This window comes from Lytechinus pictus, chromosome 3 (assembly GCF_037042905.1).
Source record: "Lytechinus pictus isolate F3 Inbred chromosome 3, Lp3.0, whole genome shotgun sequence".
Classification (NCBI taxonomy): Eukaryota; Metazoa; Echinodermata; class Echinoidea; order Temnopleuroida; family Toxopneustidae; genus Lytechinus; species Lytechinus pictus.
Genome location: NC_087247.1, coordinates 14,734,429 through 14,759,542, shown reverse-complemented (window position 1 = coordinate 14,759,542; position 25,114 = coordinate 14,734,429). Strand labels below are relative to the sequence as shown.

At 35.9% G+C, this 25,114-nt stretch overlaps 1 protein-coding gene across 1 annotated transcript; it reads left to right on the top strand.

Moving 5' to 3' along the window:
* The first annotated feature begins 200 nt into the window (after positions 1-200).
* LOC129257767 (cytoplasmic polyadenylation element-binding protein 1-like) lies at positions 201-23,205 on the top strand. Its single transcript, XM_054896163.2, has 6 exons — positions 201-527; positions 7,425-7,800; positions 13,949-14,526; positions 14,867-15,224; positions 15,940-16,053; positions 23,048-23,205. Exons 1-6 carry the CDS (start codon positions 513-515, stop codon positions 23,188-23,190), a joined length of 1,584 nt encoding a protein of 527 aa, XP_054752138.2. The 5' UTR covers positions 201-512; the 3' UTR covers positions 23,191-23,205.
* Positions 23,206-25,114: the final 1,909 nt, after the last annotated feature.

Below are 25,114 nucleotides of genomic sequence, written 5' to 3'. Positions count from 1 at the left end.
GTTGCTTCTCAGAAAATCCGTACGAAATACTCTATAAATTATGTGCAACCTCATTCCTGTATTCTTGGATTCACCCTAACCGTCTTTCTTCTTCATTGTCATTCCAATTCAACTCTTCATAGGCCAGTGGGTTCCCTTTTACAATATGCTAATTGCGTCGATCATTGACACAAAACCTTTCGTCGAAAGAAATGCTCTTCCATTGCAAAGCGGACCAACAATCTCTGACAAGCAGCATTTGCATATCGCAGGAAGTTCAGGATGGCTCCTTTAAAAAGGTGGAACTGGGTAATCCTCATCAAAATACCACAAGATCATCAACCAAGCAACAGCTTACTCGAAGCCGAGTTGGTTTCTTCAAGACAAACACTTGGCCAACACTTATATTTCCACATACTACTAAAAGCTGATACCGTTGTTCGTCCACTATACAGCCAACATTCGGGCGGCAACGAGTTCGAACTTGGCGCCAATCGTGTTCGTGCAGAGAGTCAACGAGAGGCATCTAAACCATGAGTTTGTTATCGGTAAGTTGTGTTCTTGTTCCCCCCTCCCGTCATGTGGGTGCATACTTAAAAAAAAAGCAAAGTGAAATACGGGTCTTACTTATTCCACTTAATTTATTAAAGCCAAGGAATCATTGATTCGACTTTAACCAACATGATCACGATTGGATGTTAAACACACTGCCACTGGAGCCTAATTTTATTGGGAAGGAATTATTTCACTCCACAAAATGCAGTTCAGATCAAGACGTTCTCTGACAACATGGGATAATTTATAGATCGCCAGTCACTCATCAAGAAGTACTGAAACAATTACTATCCATATATAGATATATAAAAAGCGTCAATGAATAATAAATAGGTTGAGCCATAATCGACGTAAAGGCGCTATGCACAAATTTGCGATGCTCGTTGTGGCGTTTGTTTTGGTTCTGTTTTGTATGACATTTGGCACGTGATCACTCTCGTTCTCTCTTGATATCGCTCCACCCCCTTCTCACTCCCTCTCTTCGCTCTATTCCTTTACTGCCCTCTCCTTTCCCACCTGTTCCTACCTTTCCCGTTCTCGATCTCCATCTCCTTTTTTTTACTCACTGCCCCTCTTCGGTTGCTAAAACTAAATCTTATCACCGATAGCCTTAAAGGACAAGTCCACCCTAACAAAAAGTTGATTTGAATAAAAAGAGAAAAACCCAACAATCACAACACTGAAAATTTCATCAAAATCGGATGTAAAATAAGAAAGTTGTGACATTTTAAAGTTTCGCTTAATTTCACGAAACAGTTGTATGCACCAGTCAGACGGCAGGTCCCAAGAAAGTGGCTTCTTTCATCCAAGTGATATTCATGACTTGAGATGTTTTGCATATTTAATGAGCCTGATGCGGACCAAAACACCTCTTTTCATTCGGTCATTGCTGCTCTAATTGTGCATCGAATTTCATGAATTTGGTGTCATTGTAAAGAAGAAGAATCATTCTTTCAGGTCATGTGTTTGAATTTATTAAAAGATTTTGTAATATAGGTTAAAATTTTGATCTAAAATATGCTACAAAATAATTATTTTCACCTGACAAAAGCTGCTATTTTCACACTTTATTTGTGTTTGAGCCCAAATGATTTTTAGATCATGATGAAGCTGAATATGTATGCTTTAAAATGATATAGGTTTCAAAATAAGAATTGGTTTAATCGGGTCAATATCACACTTTTCATTTGCCAAGTACATAAAGCAGCTTGAAAACAAGAATACTGCACTCTGATTGGTCAAAGAGACCACACAGTGGCAAATTCCAACGGTTCCAGTGCCTGTGTTCGTGGGAAGGTCACACTTCCCATGTGGTAATCTCCTCAAATACCCCGCGCCTGTAGTTCTGTGAACCTTATCCAGCCAATCAGAACTCTGGATTTCATGCAAGTACAAAATTTCAGAAATCTCGTCTTGTACCTTGTTGGGAAAAGTGTGATCTTGACCCGATTAAAAGGTGCCGCATATCAAGAGTGGTATTGTGAGAAAGTACAGAAATTCAGCTTCATGGTGATATAGATATCATTGAGGCTCAAAATAAAAAGTTTTGCACAATTTGCAAAAGAAAACAGAGGAAGAAAATTCAGTTTTGAGGCACATTTTCAGGCCAGAAATTTACTTATTTAACGAAATATTGTATACAAAATAAATGACCAATATGAAAGAGGAACATTTACTCTATCTGATGGTGCAATAATATTTCATTTAACTTCAGGTTAAAACAGGTACATTCTTAGAGAAAGAAAATCTCACGAATCACGAGATTTTGCAAGGAGGAGGATTCAGCCACGAGATGATTTGGATGAATCTGGCCTTTTTGCTCATTAGCATAGGGACCTGCGGTCTGACTGGCACATCCCGGTCGGTATGCAAACTGATGGAACTGATGGCATCACTCAGATCACTCACTATTTCTTTTGTATTTTATTGTGTGAAATATTCAAATTTTCTCCTCATTGTCCTTTGAAACAAAGTCTTATTTCAGTTGGTCCTTATTTTAAAATCCGTAAAAATTTAAATATTGTGTAATTCAAACAATAAAAAACAAAAGAAATTGTGAGTGAGGGACATTGATTCTCTCATTTGCATGTGACTAAATTGTGCATATAACTATATGTTGTGAAAAATAAGCGAAACTTCAAAATGTCATAACTTTCTTATTTTACATCTGATTTTTCTCTATTGATTTAAATCAACATTTTTCTGAAGTGGACTTGACCTTTAAACCCACGGTGAATTGAGAAGGTGAAGGTTCAAAGTTCACACCACTAGACAGGGCATATCGCAATATGATCACATCCACAATTCTGACTGATTGAATGTAGGAAGGATAAACAAATTAAAGCACGGGAAAAATATCAGAAAAGGGGAACAGAATGGAAAGGTATAGAGAAATCGTTGAATAAAAAATATGTTAGTATGAAAGGTTTAAAGTAAGGATATAAAACGAAAAAATGGACAGACATTAGACGGGGATCGAAGGACATACCTAATAGGGAATTAAAAAAAAATAGTTCGAAAAAGTGTTTATAAATTGCACGTTTGGTTTTATAAAGAAGGCAAGGTGACAAGGTTGCTCGCTCTGTTTCGTAATGAAAATAAATAAAGTGGAGTGTGATAACATAAAGGGAAAATGGCTGAATACATTGTAGTTTTGTTAATTTACTGGGGAAAGAACCACTCTGTGGTCCATTGGCATGCTTTTCAGTAAGAGGGATTTCGGAGTTTGTAAACTTGTGTAATTCTAGTTTAAAGGAGAATGAAACCCTTGAAACCAACTGAATCCATATCAAAGAGAAAAATCAAAGAAACATATTGTTGAAAGTTTGAGGAAGATTAAATGAATAATAAGAAAGTTATGAGCATTTGAATATTGAGATCACTAATGCCATGTAGATCCTTCCAATTGGCAATGCGACCAAGATCTGTGATGTCACACACGTACAACTTCCTCATTACTTTAGTACTTATTTCACTTATATTCTCACTTTTATAGAGTCTATCACAAGGTGAGGTTTTCTCTTTATGAGAGGACAAGTACAGAGGTTTCACAACATTATATCATTGATGAATCGTTTGTCATATGATTAGAATGAGCAAAAAGAGATGTTTTGGGGTATATTTTCAGCGTCCAAAAGGGGAGAGTTGTTCATCTGTGACATCATAGATCTTGGTCGCATTGCCAATAGGAGGATCTCCATAGCATTAGTGATCTCGACATTCAAATGCTCATAACTCTTCTATTGCTAGTCCTATTTTACTCAAACTTTTGTTGATCTTATTCTTTGATTTTTCTGCTTTCACAAAAGCTAACTTGCTCCAAGAGTTTCATTCTCCTTTAAGGTCAAGTCCACCCCATGAAATTCTTGATTTAAATCAATAGAGAAAAATCATAAAAAACATAAAAATTTCATCAAAATCGGATGTAAAATAAGAAAGTTATAACATTTTAAAATCGTTTATTTTTCACAAAACAGATATCGGCAAAACTCATGGACATGCAATAATGTCTCTCACTCACGTTTTCTTTTGTTTTCTTTATTGTTTGAAATATCAATTTTACAGTTTTGACAATAAGACCAACTTTACTGAACCATAATGTTAAAACAATTGTAAAACCATTGTAACCACATGTTCAGGGGTGAATACAACTTTGTTTCCCATGACAATGAGAAGAAAATTTTAATATTTCATATTTCATTTAATAAGACAAAGAAATAGTGAGTGACGACACCAGTCCCGTCATTTGTATCCCGACCAGGATGTGCATGTGACTGCTTTGATTAGTTTTTTCAGTGTTATGCTTGTTTGATTTTTTTTTTTTATTCAAACCAACTTTTTGCTGGGATGGACTTGTCCTTTAACAAGAAGTCTTTTTTTTTGCTTCATAAAAGTCATTTAAATTACTTTCCATTGGCAATTATACACAGGAAAATGAATGCTAAATAATTCAGGAGCGGAATCTCTGACAGTGGCATTTAATTCAAACACGAAAGAAACATGCATTGCCTAACAGCAGATGAAATGTGGAATTGCACTTGATATGGTTTAGACTATAGTTTATTGAATTAAAGGTAGGTCAGCTGTAGAACAGTTGATCAACTAGATATCCCTAGAAATCTTTATTTTGAATAACTGTACTGCAACAATTGGTTGATTGGATGGGTTATCGAGGAAAAATTTCTCGAAATTATTTTTATGGAAATAACACTATCTTTGCTCAACAACAATCCTTTTGTCGAGGGAATGGAAAAAATCCAGAGGGAAGGCAAAGGAAATCAGGGAGAAGGAAAGAATACAAGGAAGGTATATAGACACTAAAAAGAAAAAATAAAGGAAATAACATCGAGTTCAAAGGTCATGCATTGTCCCGTAACACAAAGCTTATATATAAATTATATAGGGATTGATCTTAGAGGTAACGCTTAATTTCACATCGGGTCCAATGCAATCAATCTTTAAAAAATAGTCCTTAGCTTTGTGTCACTGCCCCCCCCCAAAAAAAAAAAAAGGCAGAACACCTTTGTTTATCTGTTATAGCAACAGTCTATTATTATAATATATGCTATACATTTTGTGTAGATTTGTCTTGTTTTTCAACATCATTCTCGGTTATCACACAATGTTTACTCGTTAGCTGTCAATGTGATATGGCAACCGCTTTGGGAGCATGACCTCTATAGCTCACACATAGCATATGTACAAGTTCGTGAACTTCGTGTGCACAATGGTAATTGGATGATAACGATATTAGTGTACTCGGTTTTAATCCGCATATAGCAGGCTTTGGCATTTTGAAGGGATTTTTAAATAGTTGAATGGATTTCTAAAACATTCTGTATGAATTCAAAAGGAATGGAAGTGACCTCTCCAACTCCGTTACTCTTCAATCAGAGTATCACCATGAATGAAACGTACACCCTTTAAAATACCGTCGCCCGGTGACATCGGTAATTATTCATTCGCTTTTGAATGATCAATTGAGGTACAGACCATTCATAAGATATGGTTTATTAATATTTAGGTGCCTCGGGCATTAATGTGTCACTGATTAATTCTCTTAAGCAAACTTTCGATGTGCCTGTGTAAATCAATTTGTTTTTCCTTAATGTGGGTCTTGTTTTCTTCCAATTTTCTTTCTGTTTCATTAGTATGATAACAAAAAAAAAAAATCATGAATTTAGATTCACGAGCTCTCACATAAAGTTGGTGAAAAAACAACAACACCACCACAACACTTAGGCTCAATTCCTTCAGAAAAGACACAAAACGGTATGCATGCTTTCGATATTGCAAATGTGAATTTATTTAAGTATTAGGCTGATAAATAACTAAAATAAGCGAAAATCTATTCTAAATCGTCCCCCTTTTGGTAAGTCTTTGTATTTATTTTTATTTAGACATTTGAAAAATCATTTGTATTGTTTTTTTTACCAGTGTCTCATATAAAGCATGATGATAATATTTAATATGTTATGCACATATGCAGCCCGGTAGCCATTTTCCTCTTTCCTTCCCTTTTTAGCAGCTGGAGCTACAGCCGGGGTAATATATAGTGCGACATTGAATAGGAAACTAGATAAATTGGCGCCTCATAAATGCTATATAAATATCATTATTTTCTCTTTTGACAATCTCGGGGGATTCGATGGAAACCCCGAACCCCACTCCCCCTGGCTACAGGCTTGCCTATGGCAACCTTGCAAAGGAAAATACCAAGAAGCTCGAAAGACTTGAGGAAGATCGCTCAGCTCGCAGCTGATACATTTAGACCTTATACCCTGTCAGTTCATCCTTTACACAACAGGCTCGCTCTTCTCAAAGTATAATGAATGACCCGACACACCCACTTCATGCCCACTCATCAGTACCGATTCATTCGTTCTCGTATCCAAATTTGTCTTTCCATCCGCAATCATTTGAGAATTTCTTTTGTTCCAAACCCAATTCTCATTATTTTTCAATAGCAACATTATTAGCCAAGCTTAATTTCTTAACCCCAGAACGACCTTCCTTGACCGACCGTGTATTTTGATTTTTTTCTTTTCATCTATTATGTGGATATTATTTAATATTTTTATCAAAGCGTATCTATATTTGTTTTGACTCAGTCTCAACTGCAATTTTGAATGTTTGAGGAGCTGGCCTTATGTATTTCACATATGTCATTTAGAAGCCTTTTAAATTTATTTCTTTTTATTGATTTATAATTGTTGATTATGAATACTTTTTCGTAAGGGGTATATATAAGTAACGCTCAAGAGGCTTGTGATTCGCTGTGTGTGTTTATTTTACTAGCAGTCCTTTTCTGGATCGTTCACATGCCTAGCCAAAAGACGTTTTGCTTTATTCATTCACATCGCCTCATTATTTTTATGTCTAAGAGTGCAATTTTATTTAAATGTCTAATTTACAATATGTCCTGTCAGTGTGTCCAAATTTCAGTTAATTATATATGTAACAACGAGTGAAGGAAACTAATGAATTGAAATTGAATTGAGTTTGAAATAAATCATAATGACGTCGTCAGGTATGATTGAGTTGAAAGCTGATAATAGCGTTTGAGAAACGATGCCTAACAATCGGCCCATCTCGATTAAGTCGTGTGGGCGGAAAGAATCCACGCGATTGGTCAAAAGTTTAGTATCCAAGCAACCAACTTCGTATCTGATCGAGAGGCGAAGTACGCCCTCATAGTCAAATTACAATAGCGATCTTCTGCTTCAGCCTCGGTCTCACTTCCTTATTTCACATTCGCCGACCTCGTATAGATCTACATTGGTATTGAGGAACTCATGTTGGTGCGCTTTGGTTGATGAATTCGCTGGGGGAAGGAAGAGTACTAGCGAAAATAAAGCTGGTTGTTTTCTCCAATTTTATTCACCAAACAGGTCAAACCTGGATACGTGCAGCGGGGTACGGAGAAGAGAGTTCGATTCGATTGCGCTCCGCCAGTCGTGCATCTTATCAACAATCAGCAGCAGCAGCAACAGCAAGGCTCACGCGTAGACTGCCCTCCCCCGCCGCCTCCCGCTCCCGGTCTGCCTGTACCTGCCCAAGGTGGTGCTGGCAATAACGTGGATATATTTCGCCAGATCAACGCCCTGTTGGAAAACTCACTGGATTTACGTGGAATAGGTTCGAACCAGGGAGCAGGACCGGTCAACAACGGGGACTTAGCCTGGCCATGTAGAGTTCTCACCTTTCCAAGCCCAAGGAGACAGCAAGTACTTGGGAACACGCCTCATTCTGAAATGAGAGATGAAGGTAAGCAAGATTTTCATTTCGTAGATGACGCAGACGATATGTGGTTGTGATCAAGTCGGGAGAGACTTCTCAATTTTCACATACCATCTGCCATGTGATGGTCTGTGACTAAGAATCTTGACCTCTGCCAGCCATGTATTCACAATTTTTTTTAAAGGGGAGCTGGATTAAAAGTTGGATCTATAATTATGACTGAATGGAAGGGGAAGTGTATTTCTATTAAATATTTTTAGTGGAATATGTTGTGCATAGGCAAGTGAGGACCTTTTCTTTTTTGCTTGTCAAATTGTTAATGAGACATAATGACATCGATTTGATAGTGAGGACCACCCCCCTTCGGAAAATCCTAGATCCACCCTTGAATTGTTCAATTAAATGAATGTGGAAAGCAGTTCTCAAGGTTTTTGTATAAGATGTTGATGTAAGAGATAAATGGGTTGTACATTTGATAATGATCATCAGGTAGGAAAAAAAGATAAATAACTATCCTCCCCCAGGTAAATGACTTCATGGCAGCCACCCTGGTAGGATTCCACATCTAATTGAACTTTGTAAACAGATCTATTACTGTATAGGATACAAATTCGGCAAATCAGGAAACTCTATACAGATCGAGGCTGCTTTTAATATGGGTATTTCCTCGATAGCTTAAAGGAGCAGATTAAGCAGTACACAAATTTTGTTTCAAATGAATTCGTCTGCTAGCTGGCAAGAAGGTAATGAGTATAATTTAATCAAAAATTATTATCTGCATTCCATAGTTTTTGAGGGATTATTCGATTTAAAGCATTTGCCAGCACCCCAAAAGAATTAGAAATAATTCTTAATGAAAATTTGATAACTTTTGTTAAAAGATTTGATGAAACTGGGACAGTTAATGTAACAAAAAATCAACCAACCATAACTGGAAGAGCTATGATGACATTCCTCAAGTCAACAGCCAATCAAAATCGAGTATTCCATTTAAGTTATTATTGGCTAAGTAATGATGATTCCATCATATTCTTAAGCAATTCTGGGAAACGAACCTTTTAAATTTATCAGTTTTGAAAGCAACCAACTGCAATTTTATTTCCTGTTTGAATACAAGTATAATTTGGTTTGTGCACTTCAGGGGTATACTTTCTCTTTTCTCCTAAAAGATATTTTCTCCTAAAAATATTTTTCTTAAAAATTAGAGGATTGTTTGTCAGCAAAGTTTAGATTTTCCCACTCTTTGAAATGGTCATCTCCCTTTTGTACTCTAGTCTGATTTTCATATAGTCTTTGACCACATGGGCTAAATCCATTTGGTCTACTTTCAAATTGGTCTAATTGATATTCGGTCTACACTACACTAGATCTTATACAAATTATTAGGCCAATTGCCATTGAGTCCAATGCCCAGATGGTCTTATTTCCACATTGTCTAATTATTTTGCACATTTTCATATAAAAATTTGAATTATAAAAAATCATGCAATCACAGACGTATAGACTTTAGGCCTTAATGCTGTTAGACAAAGTGGATATTATAGCCAAAGTGAAAATTGAAAAAAAAATGGTAGATAGGCTGAATGGTAATAGACCAAATCATGGACCAAATAAGACAAGCCAGGATTAGAACGTGTTTGATTAGATCAAAGTAGACCAAGTGGCAGCTACCAGTGAGTGATACAACATACAGAAATGTGCTGCTGACAGTACAAGGGACGATTACTCATGCATTCAATTATTGGACTATAAACAGAATGAATCTGGTTAAATGATCAATTAAACCAAATGAAAATTGGTTGGAATGGGTAAGAGTTGCTTATTAATATACCCTATTTTTAGGATTGTTTGTTTGCTGTCATCAAAATCATAATTATTTCAAACTTCCTGACTGAAATTATGTTGACCTTTTAATATCAGATTTAGCCGGTTTGAACTCAAATTTATATCTTGCTTGACTAACGATGTAGAAGCTGTTGCAAAGTAAAGAAGAAAAAAAACCACCCTTGATTTATAAGTTGATTCTTTTAATAGTAAGTAGCAAAGAACAAATTGATGCATTTGTGTTTTAAGTAATGGATCATTCATACCATCAATATATTACATTAATATGATTAAGCTTTGATTTTCCTCAAATTTTTGGCATTTTAAATATTCTGCTTACAAATACAATATTTAAAATGCCAAAAATGCCAAAAATATGTACAAGTATATATCAATATGACAACAACTTATACAGAATACACTTTAAATTACATGGATCTTAAATAGGCCTTAATCCAGATTGGCTGTGATTTTGAGTTCTGCCTTTGATTTTAACACTAACAGTGATATTTTAAAATCTGTCACAAAAAAATCAAATCTTTTAGCTTTAAATTCACACCTTTGAAAGGTTTCATTCCAAAGCTGATATTTAGCTGGCCACTCTATCAGCACAGCAGGTTAGGATTTATTTCATATCCATGAAATTTATAGTCTCATGAAGTTTGTGATAAACGCTGAATTTCAAGGGTTTAAAATGAATCCAGAACAGCTGTGATTAAACCAGCTCAACATTATGCTAAGATTAAAATTAAAGCCTTGTAGATTTCATTTAAAAGCTAAAAATTTCAAATATTAATCCTTTTGGGTTTAAAAACAATTCCCTATGATTCAAAAGAGTACAATTGTTCAATTGGTGACTATTCAGTCCCTCTGGGTTTATTCAAATCCTTAAAAAGTTAGAGTGTAGGATTGTATATCACATGCTTGTGGGATTGTTGTGGCTAGAATATATTATCCCATCACATGATTGGTGATAAGAGGGGTATAATGGCAAAACAATAAGACCTGAATATGGCCCTGAGGTCACCTCAAGATTAAACAAAAAATCTTTCTTTTAGCAACAATAATTTTGGAAAAATGTACAGCTAAAAGTGGGCTCATAATACTGTGTGAAGATAAGTTTTTTCTTTCATTCTTTACAGAGTTTCTTTATGATATATCATCCAAAATTATGCTTTCATTGGAATAAATATCAGAGTTCACTCTTAACAATTGAAAACATAATCATTAAAATGATCTTTGTAGTTAGCTTGGTGGAGCTGATATATTTTTCTAGTCAGAAATGACTGCTCTAGCTACATTTGACTTTTTTAAAATCAAATATTACTGAAATACAGTTGCACTCAACTGACCCCTTTTAAGTTTGGAAAAGAATTAGTTTGATTTTGGAGTGTTGCATTGATTAGTGCATGGCTTGTTTAACTAATTTCATAAATATATGGAATCCAAATGAAGATATGATAAATATTTAAATCGATCATAAGTTTATATCCAACTATGTGGTTGATGATACAATAGGCCTGTTGAACGTATTCACATGCATGCTTTTAAAAGGGGATTTCCGAAAGTTTTCCAGAGGCTTTGAAGAGTTTATATTTATGATCTAGAAATGAGAATCTATCCATGAATCAAAAACATTTTCTCCAGACCAAACACGTCACATGACAGAGAAGCGGAATGGGTTTCTCTGATTGCATCATACAATCCGCGGACAGCATCACATGGTATCTACTGAACTCTAGTTACATGTTTTCATTGGAAGGTATCGAGTGTTGGATCCACAATGAGACATGACAGATTACATGTACATACTTATTAATACTCGCATAACTGCAACCGCTCCCCTCTCGTCAGTCAGGCCAAGTCTCTCTCTCTGAAGCCATCTCGTTGAAGGAGACTGATTGAAAGACAGGATGGAAATAAACTTGAACTCTGTTCACACTTAACAAAGTTAGAACGTGCTATAAGGCATTCAAAATAATTCCTTCTAACTGAAAGGAATTTCGTGATTTTTGCCCATGGATGCATTCTTAAAAAACACAAACGCGTCTTGATTTTAAACAATTCAAAGTGCTTCATTTTTTGTATTTTTCTCAGAAGCAATGCAGCATTGGGCCCCAGGATCATAGGTGATGATTTTAAAGAGATTTTTTGCCCATTGAGGGGAGGAGATTAATTTTTTTTTTGAAAATCAAGGAGGGACCCTGGGATCGCCACCAATACCCGGGATATAAAAATATTCTTCCCCCCACCCCCCCAAAAAAATATGCCTCTATAAATCTTATCCTATACATGTATATATACCTCCATTATTATGTCTCTTACTTTTTTTTCTAGAGGATATATTTCTCTGCACATATTTTCTTTCTTTCTCCGAGACTGACTGAATAATTTTGTTTGGTCACACTACTTCAAATTCTCACTTTACCGTATGGTCAAGTGTGTTCTATGCCGGGTCAACAGTCCTATTCTCTTTCTGAGCTGAACTGATACGCCCCTTTCTTTTGTTAAAGTGATCAATCAGCTATTGACTTTAAACATGAGGGTAGCAATCTGGAGAGCTCTGGCATAACTGTTGCGTGAGCTCCTCACTGATTTGAGGAGAGTAACTGGATTGTACATTTATCTGGGGAAGTAATTTGTATCCGAACAGACTCTATTGTTATTTCAAATATTTTTAACAAATGAGGAACACAAATACTATTTTGGTAAATGAGTTAAACATTTGTTAGAATACCAGGTCAGTGAACTTGGGGTAAGAAATTTTCTAAGACGGAAGGACTAGCAAATAATTTGCACAAGAATTGGAGAGAAATTACGACATAATGTATTGGCTTTATCCTTACATCTTTCTTCAGAAGCATTTAAGCATCCATTCGAAAGTTATGATTTGAACAGATTTATGGCTCCACGTAAATGAACCAAAGATATCGTGACCACATATCAGTGAAACGAAAGTTGCCATTCTGCATTTCATGTTCACAATATACTATGGAATGTTGGATAGAAACACATACTTTGACATGTAAAATAAGGGAGGGAACACACATAGATTTGCTTCAGATTTGACAATTAAGTTAAGCATAGAAAGAATAAATTCTGACAATTGGAGCAAGAACAAAATTTATTTGTATGTTGTACTTCATCTGTTTCAATAATGTATAATAAGTCACTTCAGTGGCATAAATAATCATCTTTCTTCAGCCCCTTTAAACACCTCTGCACAAAATATATTCTGAAAACACAATGTATGATCTTAGACATTGGCTGTTGGTCGCTGTGACCATACTGTAGAAGTTCTTTTATGATGTAATGTAAAAAAACCAGGCTACTTTATGACTTCCACGTCAACATCACAAACTATCAAAGAAGTTATTGCTTTACCTGGTCCAAAGTTTGAGGGTACATGTAAACTGCAAATATATTGAGCATTTATTTGCAAAACCATTTTTTATGGACTAATTGTATTGTAATTTCTCTGCAGCAACATGGTAATTTTCAGCATGAAATAGCTATACTAGAATTAGCTTAAATGGTCTTTAACTGGGGTATTATAAAAAAAAGTAGTAAATGTAGCCCCGGCTTCCAAAATATGGCCATCCCTACAGTGTTTGCCATTAGTCAGTACCTGGTCAGTGCATTCTACTCATCCATCTGGTACTCAATGCAATTGAGTACTCAACCCAACACCCTGCTCCTGTGGCAAGGTGTTGGGTAATAAAATCACCACTGAAATGAAGTCAATTTTTAACAAAAACGCTGCCCCCCATCCAATATTAGTTTATTCATGTATCTGGATCCTTGATTTGAATGTCTTGTTCATTGTGGTATCATGAACACCATACTTCATTTGAAAGGTTTCTGGTTCAAAATTGATTCTCAATTTTTGACTCGGGAGTTCTACATATTCCCATACATCAGGTTGCATGAAATAAAGTGTTCCTTTACAAACCAAAGTGCTACATTAGCCTTTTAACAATGTAAATAGACCTTGTCCTCATAAACATGCTTAGTTTTATTTATAGTGTTCAATAAAAATTGAATGTTTGACTTGTGCATCAGACCAATTCACAACTGATGTCAGTAGTTGGCAAAAGGTATAGATAATCCATTTTAGGAGGCTCTTTTTGTTAATATCCAGTTAGTTTACTTTATTGAAAATTTAAACCCTTTTCTTAGAAGAAATGTTTGAATAACCATGTAACTCCAAGGATAAAAAATTTACCCAAAATATGATTTGAGGATTTTTATGGGATTTATTTGTTTTAAAAAGTAATTTTTATTTAATCACTTTGTACACGAGTTAAATTGAATATCATTTATTTCACCTTTTCCTCCATATCTGATCCAGTACCACACATCAACGCAAACCTATTAGAAGCTGCTAGAGCCCAGATCCAGTCGTCATCCTCCTCCAACACAATGGATGCCAAGATGACGCTACCCCCCTCGATCAGCACCTCTACATCCTTACCCACACCCCAAGGCTCTACCAATGGTACAGACTTCATATCTTTCCTCCCCAACGTTCCCGGCTCCCCGGTCTCCCAGAGCACCTGGAGCTCCCATCCCGTCTGCACCAACCCCAAAGATGCAATCACTCTGTCCAACATCGACCGCTACCTCAGTGGAGGAGGGGCGTTCCCGGACGAAGGAGCCTGCAGCCACATCGTGTCGATGCTGGAGTCCTTGCCGGCCAGCAGCGTGGGCAGTGACCAGTATCCATCGTCCGTGAGCAGCGTCAACAGTCCAAGTTCAGATTCTTCCGTGCTGTGGGATCATGTCTTCTCCCCCATCAACCAGGCTGGAGGTGGGGCAGGGAATAGAGACCTGAAGTGCCCAAGTCCCAGTGATTCTGACAGCAGTGGAGTCAGCTCCGCTGGATCCATGAATGATGCCCAGCTGGCAGAAAGCCTCTCTCAAATGATGGTAAAAAAAATGGCTTGTTATTCTTGTAAATGAAAAATGAAAAAAAGAAATGACATTCATACATTACCATGTTATACATATCAAAGTCATAATCTGCTGTTTAATTCTTTTAATCTATTGGAAACTGACTGACCTTACAAAATCATGAATTTCAATGAACCCAATTCTTCATGAGCATGCAGGGTTAGTCTCCAATGATTTGAATATGAAAAAGGAAGAGCTTTCTACTATCTACTTCATGATCATATTCTGTATTTTCTTTCTTTTTATAAATTTGATTTCAGAAGCGAGATTAACATAGACATAAATATTGTTACCTTTTATTTGAATTTCTTTACAGGGCAACCTGAATCTCACAGGAGACCCTGCATTCCGAAACCCTAACACACAGATGGGTCTTAACATGGGTATGCCTAACATATCGCCAGCAATGCTTTTGCAGGGCGGGCTTCAGGGAAATCTACCTGGAGCCTTTCCCAACATGCCGTTCTCCCAGACTGGTCAGTCGGTGACGGACTCCAACATGTACAGAGCCCTACCTCCTCCTGCTCTGGACTTCAACGATCCCAACGTCCAGGCATTGACCAGGCAACTCCTTATGGATCCTAAGTTGAACAGCCTCGAGAAGCTCTTTAATGCCCTTCCAACTGATCCTAGTAACATTGAGAAGTTGGCTCGACTTAACAGACAGGCAGCAGGTATGTAATGTTCTGCTAATCAGTACAAGTAGAGAATTCTGAGGTTTGAGGTTCACTGTAGTCCTAAAAATTGTTAGGATGGTGAAACGAAAATAAATTTTGTGAGAAATTAAAATGAAAGATATTGAGTCGGATTTAAGAGGAGAGAAAGAGACTGGCAGTAGATCAGTAACTGTTCTGCCAATCAGCTAGGCATAGAGATTGTAGAGGAATTTTGAGGTTCACCATAGTCCTGAAAACTGTTGGGATGGTGGAATGAAGAGAGGTGGATTAAAATGAAAGAGATTGATGGGCGCGTAGAATTATCTTTTGTGAGATAATGTGATGTTTTTAAAAGGAGTATATCTTTCATTTCCTCAATCTCACATACTGCCAAAACTGGCATTGAAGTATCAGTGTTATGCATTTTGTGTTTTCAAACTGATAAAATTGAATTTTATCTAATGCAATAGATGATAGATTTTAATGTTCATGAAGCCCTTGAAATGTTATCCGATTCAAATATTTAGCATTGTATCTTTATTTGGCTTGTAATCTTATTATTTACTTTTTATGTACAAAAGTTCACATTCATTGATGTTTCTTGCCAATTAATTGAGATGGTGAAAGGAATGCTTCTTCTTATTTTCTTTTATTTTAACCTGTTAATGACTTGACCTGGAAATGCTTTGCATAAATTTAACAAACTAAATCATCACACTTGTTAAAATTGCAGCTATCTGCCAGCCAACTTGTACGTGGAGTGGGCAGTTACCTCCTAAAGTGTACCGTAATCCAACGTACTCCTGCAAAGTATTCCTTGGTGGCGTTCCGTGGGATATCACAGAAGGTAAGCTAAACAAATTTTTTTCTGTTAATGCTAAGATTTCTTTTAAGAAGTTATCAGAGATATCATTATTGTTGATGAAATTTAAACTATAGGCCTACATAGCAAACTTCCGTATGAATTGACGATGCTTTTGAATTACATTTTGTTTTTGTTTATTTATTATCCACAAGTATTATCCTCATTTACATCCTTCTTCTCCTTCTTCTTCTTCCTTCTTCTTCCTCTTCTTCTTCTTCTTCTTCCTCTTCTTCCTCTTCTTCTTCCTCTTTCTTCCTCTTCTTCTTCCTCTCTTTCTTCCTCTTCTTCTTCCTCTTCTTCTTCCTCTTCTTCCTCTTCTTCTTCCTCTTCTTCTTCCTCTTCTTCTTCCTCTTCTTCTTCCTCTTCTTCCTCTTCTTCTTCCTCTTCTTCTTCCTCTTCTTCTTCCTCTTCTTCTTCCTCTTCTTCTTCCTCTTCTTCTTCCACTTCTTCTTCCTCTTCTTCTTCTTCTTCTTCTTTCTCTTCTTCTTCCTCTTCTTCTTCCTCTTCTTCTTCCTCTTCTTCTTCCTCTTCTTCTTCCTCTTCTTCTTCCTCTTCTTCTTCCTCTTCTTCTTCCTCTTCTTCTTCCTCTTCTTCTTCCTCTTCTTCTTCCTCTTCTTCTTCTTCTTCTTCTTCCTCTTCTTCCTCTTCCTCCTCTTTTGAGTACAGACCACCTTGTGATGTATCATTCTATGTTGCACTCGCGATCATTGTGCAATGATTATACATGTTGTTCCTATATTTCATTCCATCTGTTCATAACCTTGTTAATTTCTGTGAAGATTGTTATGCAAAATGTAAACTTTAAAAGACAGACAGGCTGTATACAACTAGGTCATCACCATACAATAACTCAACAATATACATTTATTGTAATCGTATTGATATTCAGCTGTGTGGTATAATTCCATATAAAGAAAATCACAAATTCTGATAATTCAAGCTAAAGTTCATTACGGTACTGAAATACCAGTTGATTTTACCCTCATGTTAAAATTTTGTTGATTTCAAAGTAAATGAGGGACAAGTTCATGCTAGGATCAAGGGGGGGGGTGGTCATTGTTTTTTTTTTTTAAAGAAGAGATTGCCTGATAGGGAAGCTATTTTTTGCACGCCACCTTTTCCAACTTTCCCCTTTCCATGGCTATTCTTCTGAAAGCACACATGAATACACACTCCAGACAGGTTACAGAGAAAATAAATTATGTGGGTTTCAAACCAGTAGTGTTGTGGGTCTTTTGTATAATTTATTCATCAATCATATGTATGGTTTCTCATGCCATATGGCAAGGAGAGAAGAGTCATTGTGCCAACATTGAACGAATATTGTTTGGACAAAATAAAAATTGTGTAGGCCTATTATTTACAATACGTTTTTTGTGGTGTTTTACCCTTTTTTGATCACTTACATTGAATTAAATTATTTCTTGTTACAAATAGATCCCCAATTTACCATCCTCCCAAAGATGCTTATGCAAATAAGTCACTGAAAAATATGAAATGATGGTGTCGATGACTGTGCATGTGGTTCTATAGCACATAATGAAAATAGTTGACCCATACTTTTAAAATAATTCCGTTTTTGTTTAAAAGGGACCATTCAAATGTTATGAGTTTCACTCATAAACTCGTAGTTTTCTCCTTGTACTGATGTTATTGTTAGTACTGTATTCAGCATCATATGTGAAAATGGAGGAAACCTATTTTAAAAACATTACTTTTGTAATATGCTTTGATTTAGAGTCTGAGTATAGTTTCTTGTCAGAAACAATATGCATGGAAATTCATTCAGAGATTTGATGTAAAAAAACATAGAAAAGAAATTGTGATGAATCGACCTTTCTTATATAAGGTACCGTAGTCATATCTTAAATTTACATTGACCAATTCTTCTGTTCAATTTGATTTTGATCCTCTTGACTCATCAATATGTGATACTTTGATATCATTATTATAGGTATCAACAATATAACAAAGGAAAATTATATTAAGATTGTACAAAGAATCATTTTCCTTTGCTGGGGAACAATGCAGAAGAGAGAATCCCAGATTCCTTTTTTTCTGGGGCACACTGTATTCTTGCAAAATGTTCCTGCTCCAGTTTTACTGGAAATAATAAAAAAAAGAATGTTGTAACAATTATCCACTCAAATTATTCATGCAATGGGTGTATCTTTCAAATATCAGCTCTTAAATTGATACAGATCGTCAAAAGCAATGCAATGAATTCATCATTTTAGAGTAATCTGAGCCGATTTCAAATACGCACCTATCTTACCCTGGCTTAACAGGTGACTGTAATTGTCATCTGAATATCATTCTCTTCATGTTAGTCTACTTCAATATTTTTATGGGCACTGTGACTTTAGGCCTGAAGCAGTTCGTAATTAGACACTGATATATCACAAATTTTAGGTGCAGATTCTTTGAAAATCAATGTGCAGTTTTTATTTACCTTTGGTAATATTAATTCCATGCATTTTGAAAAATGTATGCATATTTTAAGAAAGAATGATATCATTTATATGATTTAGAGTCTGAGTATAGTTTCTTGTCAGAAACAATATGCATGGAAATTCATTCAGAGATTTGATGTAAAAAAACATAGAAAAGAAATTGTGATGAATCGACCTTTCTTATATAAGGTACCGTAGTCATATCTTAAATTTACATTGACCAATTCTTCTGTTCAATTTGATTTTGATCCTCTTGACTCATCAATATGTGATACTTTGATATCATTATTATAGGTATCAACAATATAACAAAGGAAAATTATATTAAGATTGTACAAAGAATCATTTTCCTTTGCTGGGGAACAATGCAGAAGAGAGAATCCCAGATTCCTTTTTTTCTGGGGCACACTGTATTCTTGCAAAATGTTCCTGCTCCAGTTTTACTGGAAATAATAAAAAAAAGAATGTTGTAACAATTATCCACTCAAATTATTCATGCAATGGGTGTATCTTTCAAATATCAGCTCTTAAATTGATACAGATCGTCAAAAGCAATGCAATGAATTCATCATTTTAGAGTAATCTGAGCCGATTTCAAATACGCACCTATCTTTATGTCCAGTCAAATACATTGCATTGACATAATGTCATGATTTTTTTCTGTTTATGAAGGATATTTAAGAACAATTAACACATTTTGTTCAATTACACCTTTTAACAGCTGAGAAAAGAAAGGTAGCTTTAATAATTTGTGTGTGGGCAGAATGGCGAATGTAAAAAATAAAAAATTACATAAAAATATATGTCTGATACAAATTATGATATTGGAAATGTAAAAAGCACTTTTCTATACTAAGCAAATTTATAGCTCCTAAAGACATTCTTTGGCAATCTACATTTCTTATGCATAACCTTGTTATTTTTCATGTAGCATGACAGATGAATAAAAATGTTGCCAGCTTGGAGATCAACTAGGCTTCCAATGATTATCCCCAGTAAACCAGTTATTTCATATCTAACCCTGATGGTAATTTAGATTTAAAGTTATGTAAATTCAATAAAATGCGCAACTTTGTATAAATGAAGACAAAATGATTGTTTAAAAAGAATGCAAATAAATAAAATAAAGATATCCCTTGCATGAAAAAAATTTAAACTTTATTCTCTCCATCTCTCCAAATTATGGGTCACCAATTAGAGCCCCATAACACACAAGATTTGTGATCTATTGAAATTTCCAACAACTAATTTGATTGGTTTTCCACCATTTGATTATTATGAAATATGAAGAGAAAAGCTATTCTCACATTATGTTTAATTTTTGTATTTATTCCACATGTGATTAAAGGAGAATGAAACCAGCTGAATTCATATCAAAGAGAAAAATAAAAGAAACATATTGTTGAAAGTTTGAGGAAGATTGAATGAATAATAAGAAAGTTATGAGCATTTAAATATTGAGATCACTAATGCCATGTAGATCCTCTGATTGGCAATGCGACCAAGATCTGTGATGTCACACACGTACAACTCCCTCATTACTTTAGTACTTATTTCACTTATATTCTCACTTTTATAGAGTCTATCACAAGGTGAGGTGTTCTCTTTATGAGTGGACAAGTACAGAGGTTTCACAACATTATATCATTGATGAATCGTTTGTCATATGATTAGAATGAGCAAAAAGAGACGTTTTGGGGTATATTTTCAGTGTCCAATAGGGGAGAGTTGTTCATCTGTGACATCATAGATCTTGGTCGCATTGCCAATGGGAGGATCTACATAGCATTAGTGATCTCGACATTCAAATGCTCATAACTCTTCTATTGCTAGTCCTATTTTACTCAAAATTTTGTTGATCTTATTCTTTGATTTTTCTGCTTTCACAAAAGCTAACTTGCTCCAAGAGTTTCATTCTCCTTTAAGGAGAGCTTCTTTATCATATCTATACAATTTACAAATTGTAATATTCAGCATTTTTAATATAATAGAAAGAAATAGTGACTGTAGGGTGCACCGTAGACCTAAGAAGAGATTGTCATTCATCGGTTAGACAATGAATTTGCTAAAGCCAGGGTTGCACCAAAAACATTCTCCCGAATATGGCCTTATCCGGATGGATTCGGTGGATTTGGAACCTTTTCGTCTCTGATTTGGGAAGCTCTAGGAATCAGAGGTGGATAGGTCTGGAATAGGTCCCAAATCAGAGCAGAATCGCCAAGATTTGTTATTTTTGTTTATGCTTGGTCTGTGTTGACCCAATAAAACATATAAATACAAAAAAAGAATTGCCTACCCAGTATACCCTAAATGCCTCCCAGAATCCAACCGAATTTCATCTGAATACATCTCGAATGTGGCCCAAATGAAATTTGTTGTGGCCACATTTGGGAGTATTTTGGAGGGTATTTGGCTGGTTTTGAAAATTTCAAAACAAACTGAATCCCTCCCAAATTTCTCACTCAGAATCCTCCCGAATATTGTATCGGGTGGATTTGCATCTGATTTGGTTTCGGTGTTACCCTGCATGGCTTAACAGATGACTTGTAATTGTCATCTGAATATCATTCTCTTCATTTTATGGTCATTGTGACTCTAGGCCTGAAGCAGTTCGTGATTAGACATTGATATTTCACAAATTGTATGCACAGAAGATAAAAAAAAATCAATGTGCAGTTTTTATTTACCTTTGTAATATCAATTCCATGTGTTTTATTTTGAAAAATATATGCATATTTTAAGAAAGAGGGGATATCATTAATATAATCACATGTATAGAGATTGTGTTCCTCTCAATGTTATTGAGGTGCTAATGTGGGAGCGGTAGTTTGTATATCAAATAACACATGTTATATCACAATAATTACATACTGTATGATTTCGTAATATATTGGGCCCCCAAGAAAAACAGTGCTTAGTCCACTGATGGGGTTACCCTGGGTAAACAAAACGAAATAAATAAATAAATAAATAAAATATTGCTTATAAAGACCATTGTGGAAGCAATTGCCACTGTATTTTCTCAGGAGAACTGCTGTGTGGATAACTTGAATTTTATGACCATCTTTATGGGATTGATTTACTATATTTGCTGAACTTTAGAATTGGTATCTAGATGATGGATTTCAAAAATTATTTGGCAAGTCATCATTTTTATCATGTGATTATGTCAGGTTTGTTCATGCTGGTACACAAAATGTTTTCACAGGGGAAGAAATCAAGGGAGCAAAGCAACCGAACTGATCATTGGGATGTTCCTTACTTTGTTCAAATTTAAATTTTATATTATATTTTAGAAAATATCTGTTTTATTTGTCTGCCTTGAATAGAGAGATGCAAGGAATTGTGGTTTAAATACAAACCATTCATTTTTTGTGAGCTGCGAATTTGAAAATTTACAATCTTTATTTATTTTTTACATAAATTTATAGTTTGTCATATCATTTGTTTGTGTAAAAGAAAACCACTCAACAGAAAAGTGAAACATTACAACTCAATGATGAGATGAAGACAAGGAGTGTTCATTTCAGTTAAAAGTGACTTTTAATATTGTTGTAAAAACTCTCAAAACCTGTAGCTTATAATATATAATATCATAGGTTATTACCCCCCCCCCCTCTTTGCTCTGATAATACAACATGAAGGAGACATGCATGGCCCTTGAACACGGGTGCTTCAGCACCCCCAAAAATTTCCTTGGGAGTGCTATGTGTACTATTCTCCATTGGCAGCACCCCCAGGTTTTCTGGAAGAGATGTACAAATGGAAAAATATATTTAAAAATGACCTTAATTTTGTGGTGAAAACTTTTTTTTTGCTTTTCAAATTTCTCATGACCAACTCCACTATCATTTAGTAGTGAAAACCTTTTTTTGTTACATCAGCACCTCCACTAAAAAATCTTTCACAGGACCCTGTAAGGGGATGTTATCATTAAAAAAAAAAAAACTGGCGATTTCAAACATAAATGGTTCTTGATGTATTCAAGGGCAATCTTTACAAAGTCATGGGGGGGGGCATTTGTCTTGGATACCTTCCCTTGTGTTATCACAAAAACACTTCACCTGTGTGTATAGATCAGAGGTCTACTGGTAACGAGTAAAAATTTTAGAGGTGGCCATCCCAGGGGCAAAATGTAAAAAAAAAGAGATGCGAGCGAGCAAACAATAAGACTTTTTTATACAAAATTCAAATTTTGTGATAGATCTTTGACATAACATTCAGAAGATATGGTTTGCATTTTCCCTTTCAGTTTTGTTTCCTTTTCTCCTCTTTTCTTGGTGTGAAACTTTTGGGAGGTCCATGGCCCACCAAGCCCCCCCCCCCCCCCCGCATTTGTACACCATGAGCTTCCTTGATTAGTTTTTATTATTCTCCTCACTGAATGTCACAAATTCACTAACGATTGTTGCCGGTTGTCTACCCATGCTGTAGATGACATCTTGAAGCTTGGCAATCAATTTTGATTTAAATTCAGACTTGTTTAGAGAACATCTTTGTGTCATTTTCTTTTTCTTTTACAGCTGGTCTGCAGGCATCTTTCAAACCGTTTGGATTGATCAGAGTAGAGTGGCCGGGAAAAGATGGCAAACATCCAAGATATCCTCCTAAAGGTATGTCAGTATCTCAGGTTCAGCACCAGAGAGGGTTGCATTCAGACATATGATATTTATAATGGTAATGGGCATATGATATTTATAATGGTAATAGGCATATGATATTTATAATGGTATATAACGGGCATTTTTGTAGTGCCATCTATCTAGATATAGGGCTAAATGCATTGAAAAGTTGCAATGGCTTTTTGGCTAGCCATTGTTTGAGTCAGTATGCATAAAAATAAGCAATTCCTTGTGAGGAAAACTTTTGTAACACAAGTGTCGGATGGCACACATGCATTTGATTCTGAATGTTAGTGTTGTATCCAAAAGAAAATACTAGCTAAGTTCAAGCAAGTGGTAAACATGTAGAAAATGCTTCACTTTGTGAGCATTAGCATAAATTTGCATTTACTCATGCTTGACTTCAGCAGCACTTGTTACAGTTTAAATGATGGCAGCCAGAGAGGTGCAAAAATGTATGCTTTTCAGCACAATTTACTATTACACATTTGAGAAGGGTAGCCTTTTCTCACATGTCAAGATCTTTTGGGCCCACAGGAAGATCAGCTATAATTAGCTGAAATGGTGGCCCTTGGTAAATAAAATTTATGATTATCATTGTTTTACACCTTCAATGGGTGAAAATAATGATTTGGCATGACCATAAGTAAATTCTTTCGTAACACCATAGCTATCTTTGTCCTGTCCAGTCAAGTTATTTTTTTTATAAAGAAATGCATACGTTGGCAGTCATCCTAACTGTCATATCACTATACGGCAGTGTGAAACCCATTTCAAGTTTACAATTTCCACATTTTGTGATGCAACCTTACAAGATTTTCATCGCTAGAAAAATATATGGTAGGAAAGACAAAAGTTTTGCTTGACATCTTTATTTTTACATGGAACCAGTAATGAGAGAAAATATCGCAAAAGAGCTACAAGCTTGTCATTTTAGTTCGTGCAGTTTCTATTTTCCCTGTTAAAAAATGGCATAGGGAATACAACGACGCTGCCCACATTTTCAGAACGCGCAATCGGCAAACCGTCGTATCTCTTACCATGTATTTGCATGTTAAGTGAGCGCAGCTAGCTGTTTACTTTGCTGCTAGTTCATGTTTCCATTGGGATTTGCACATTTTTTATCCACACTTGTATGGCATCGGTTTGAAATTCCCCACATATCTATTTTCTTCCTAGAAATTTAACCATAAATAGAGCAGGAATTATTGGATTTCCTCATGGGCGGCGGAGCAGAGGATGATCTTTTGTGTTTTGGGGGCTGCAACGTAAATGTCACCCTTGAACAAAGGATAATCCTCTGCGTCACTAGCGTACCTACGGGGGGGGGGGGGGGCAGAGGGGGCAGTCTGCCCCCCCCTGACGAGCCACAACCCATGCAAAGGATGTATCCCTGCCCCCCCTGACGAGCTTGAAGACCTTTATTGCCCCCCCTGACGAGCTTGAAGACCTTTTTTTTTTTTTTTTTTTTTGCTTGTCAATTTTTTTTCTGGTACGAAATCCTTCATTTGTGATTGAAGACTTTTTTTTTTCTTTTTTCTTTGCTTGTCAAATTTTTTGTCGGACGGTTTTGCCCCCCCTGTGAAAAATCCCAGGTACGCCACTGCTCTGCGTCGACGCCCATGGATTTCCTTGTTGATATGAGACAGCTTTTCTCATGTTTTTAGGTACACATTTATTTTTGATCTCACAGTCCACTAATGCACGGATTGTGACGATCGTCTGCGTTCGGGGAGCGGGGTTGCCCGCGCCCTTTCAAGAATACTAGGGGAGCCAGCTTTTCTCGAAAGGGTGGGTTGAGGGAGGGGAGTCAAGTTAATGGACCCTTTGGAGCCCGGGGGGCCACTTACATTGACGAGTGGACACCATGCACGACCAAAAACCACGTAAAAAGGATGTCTTTTTTAAGATAGGGCACGTTACGTACGTATGGAAAATACTTGTTTAGGGTGCTTTTCGAGACCCACT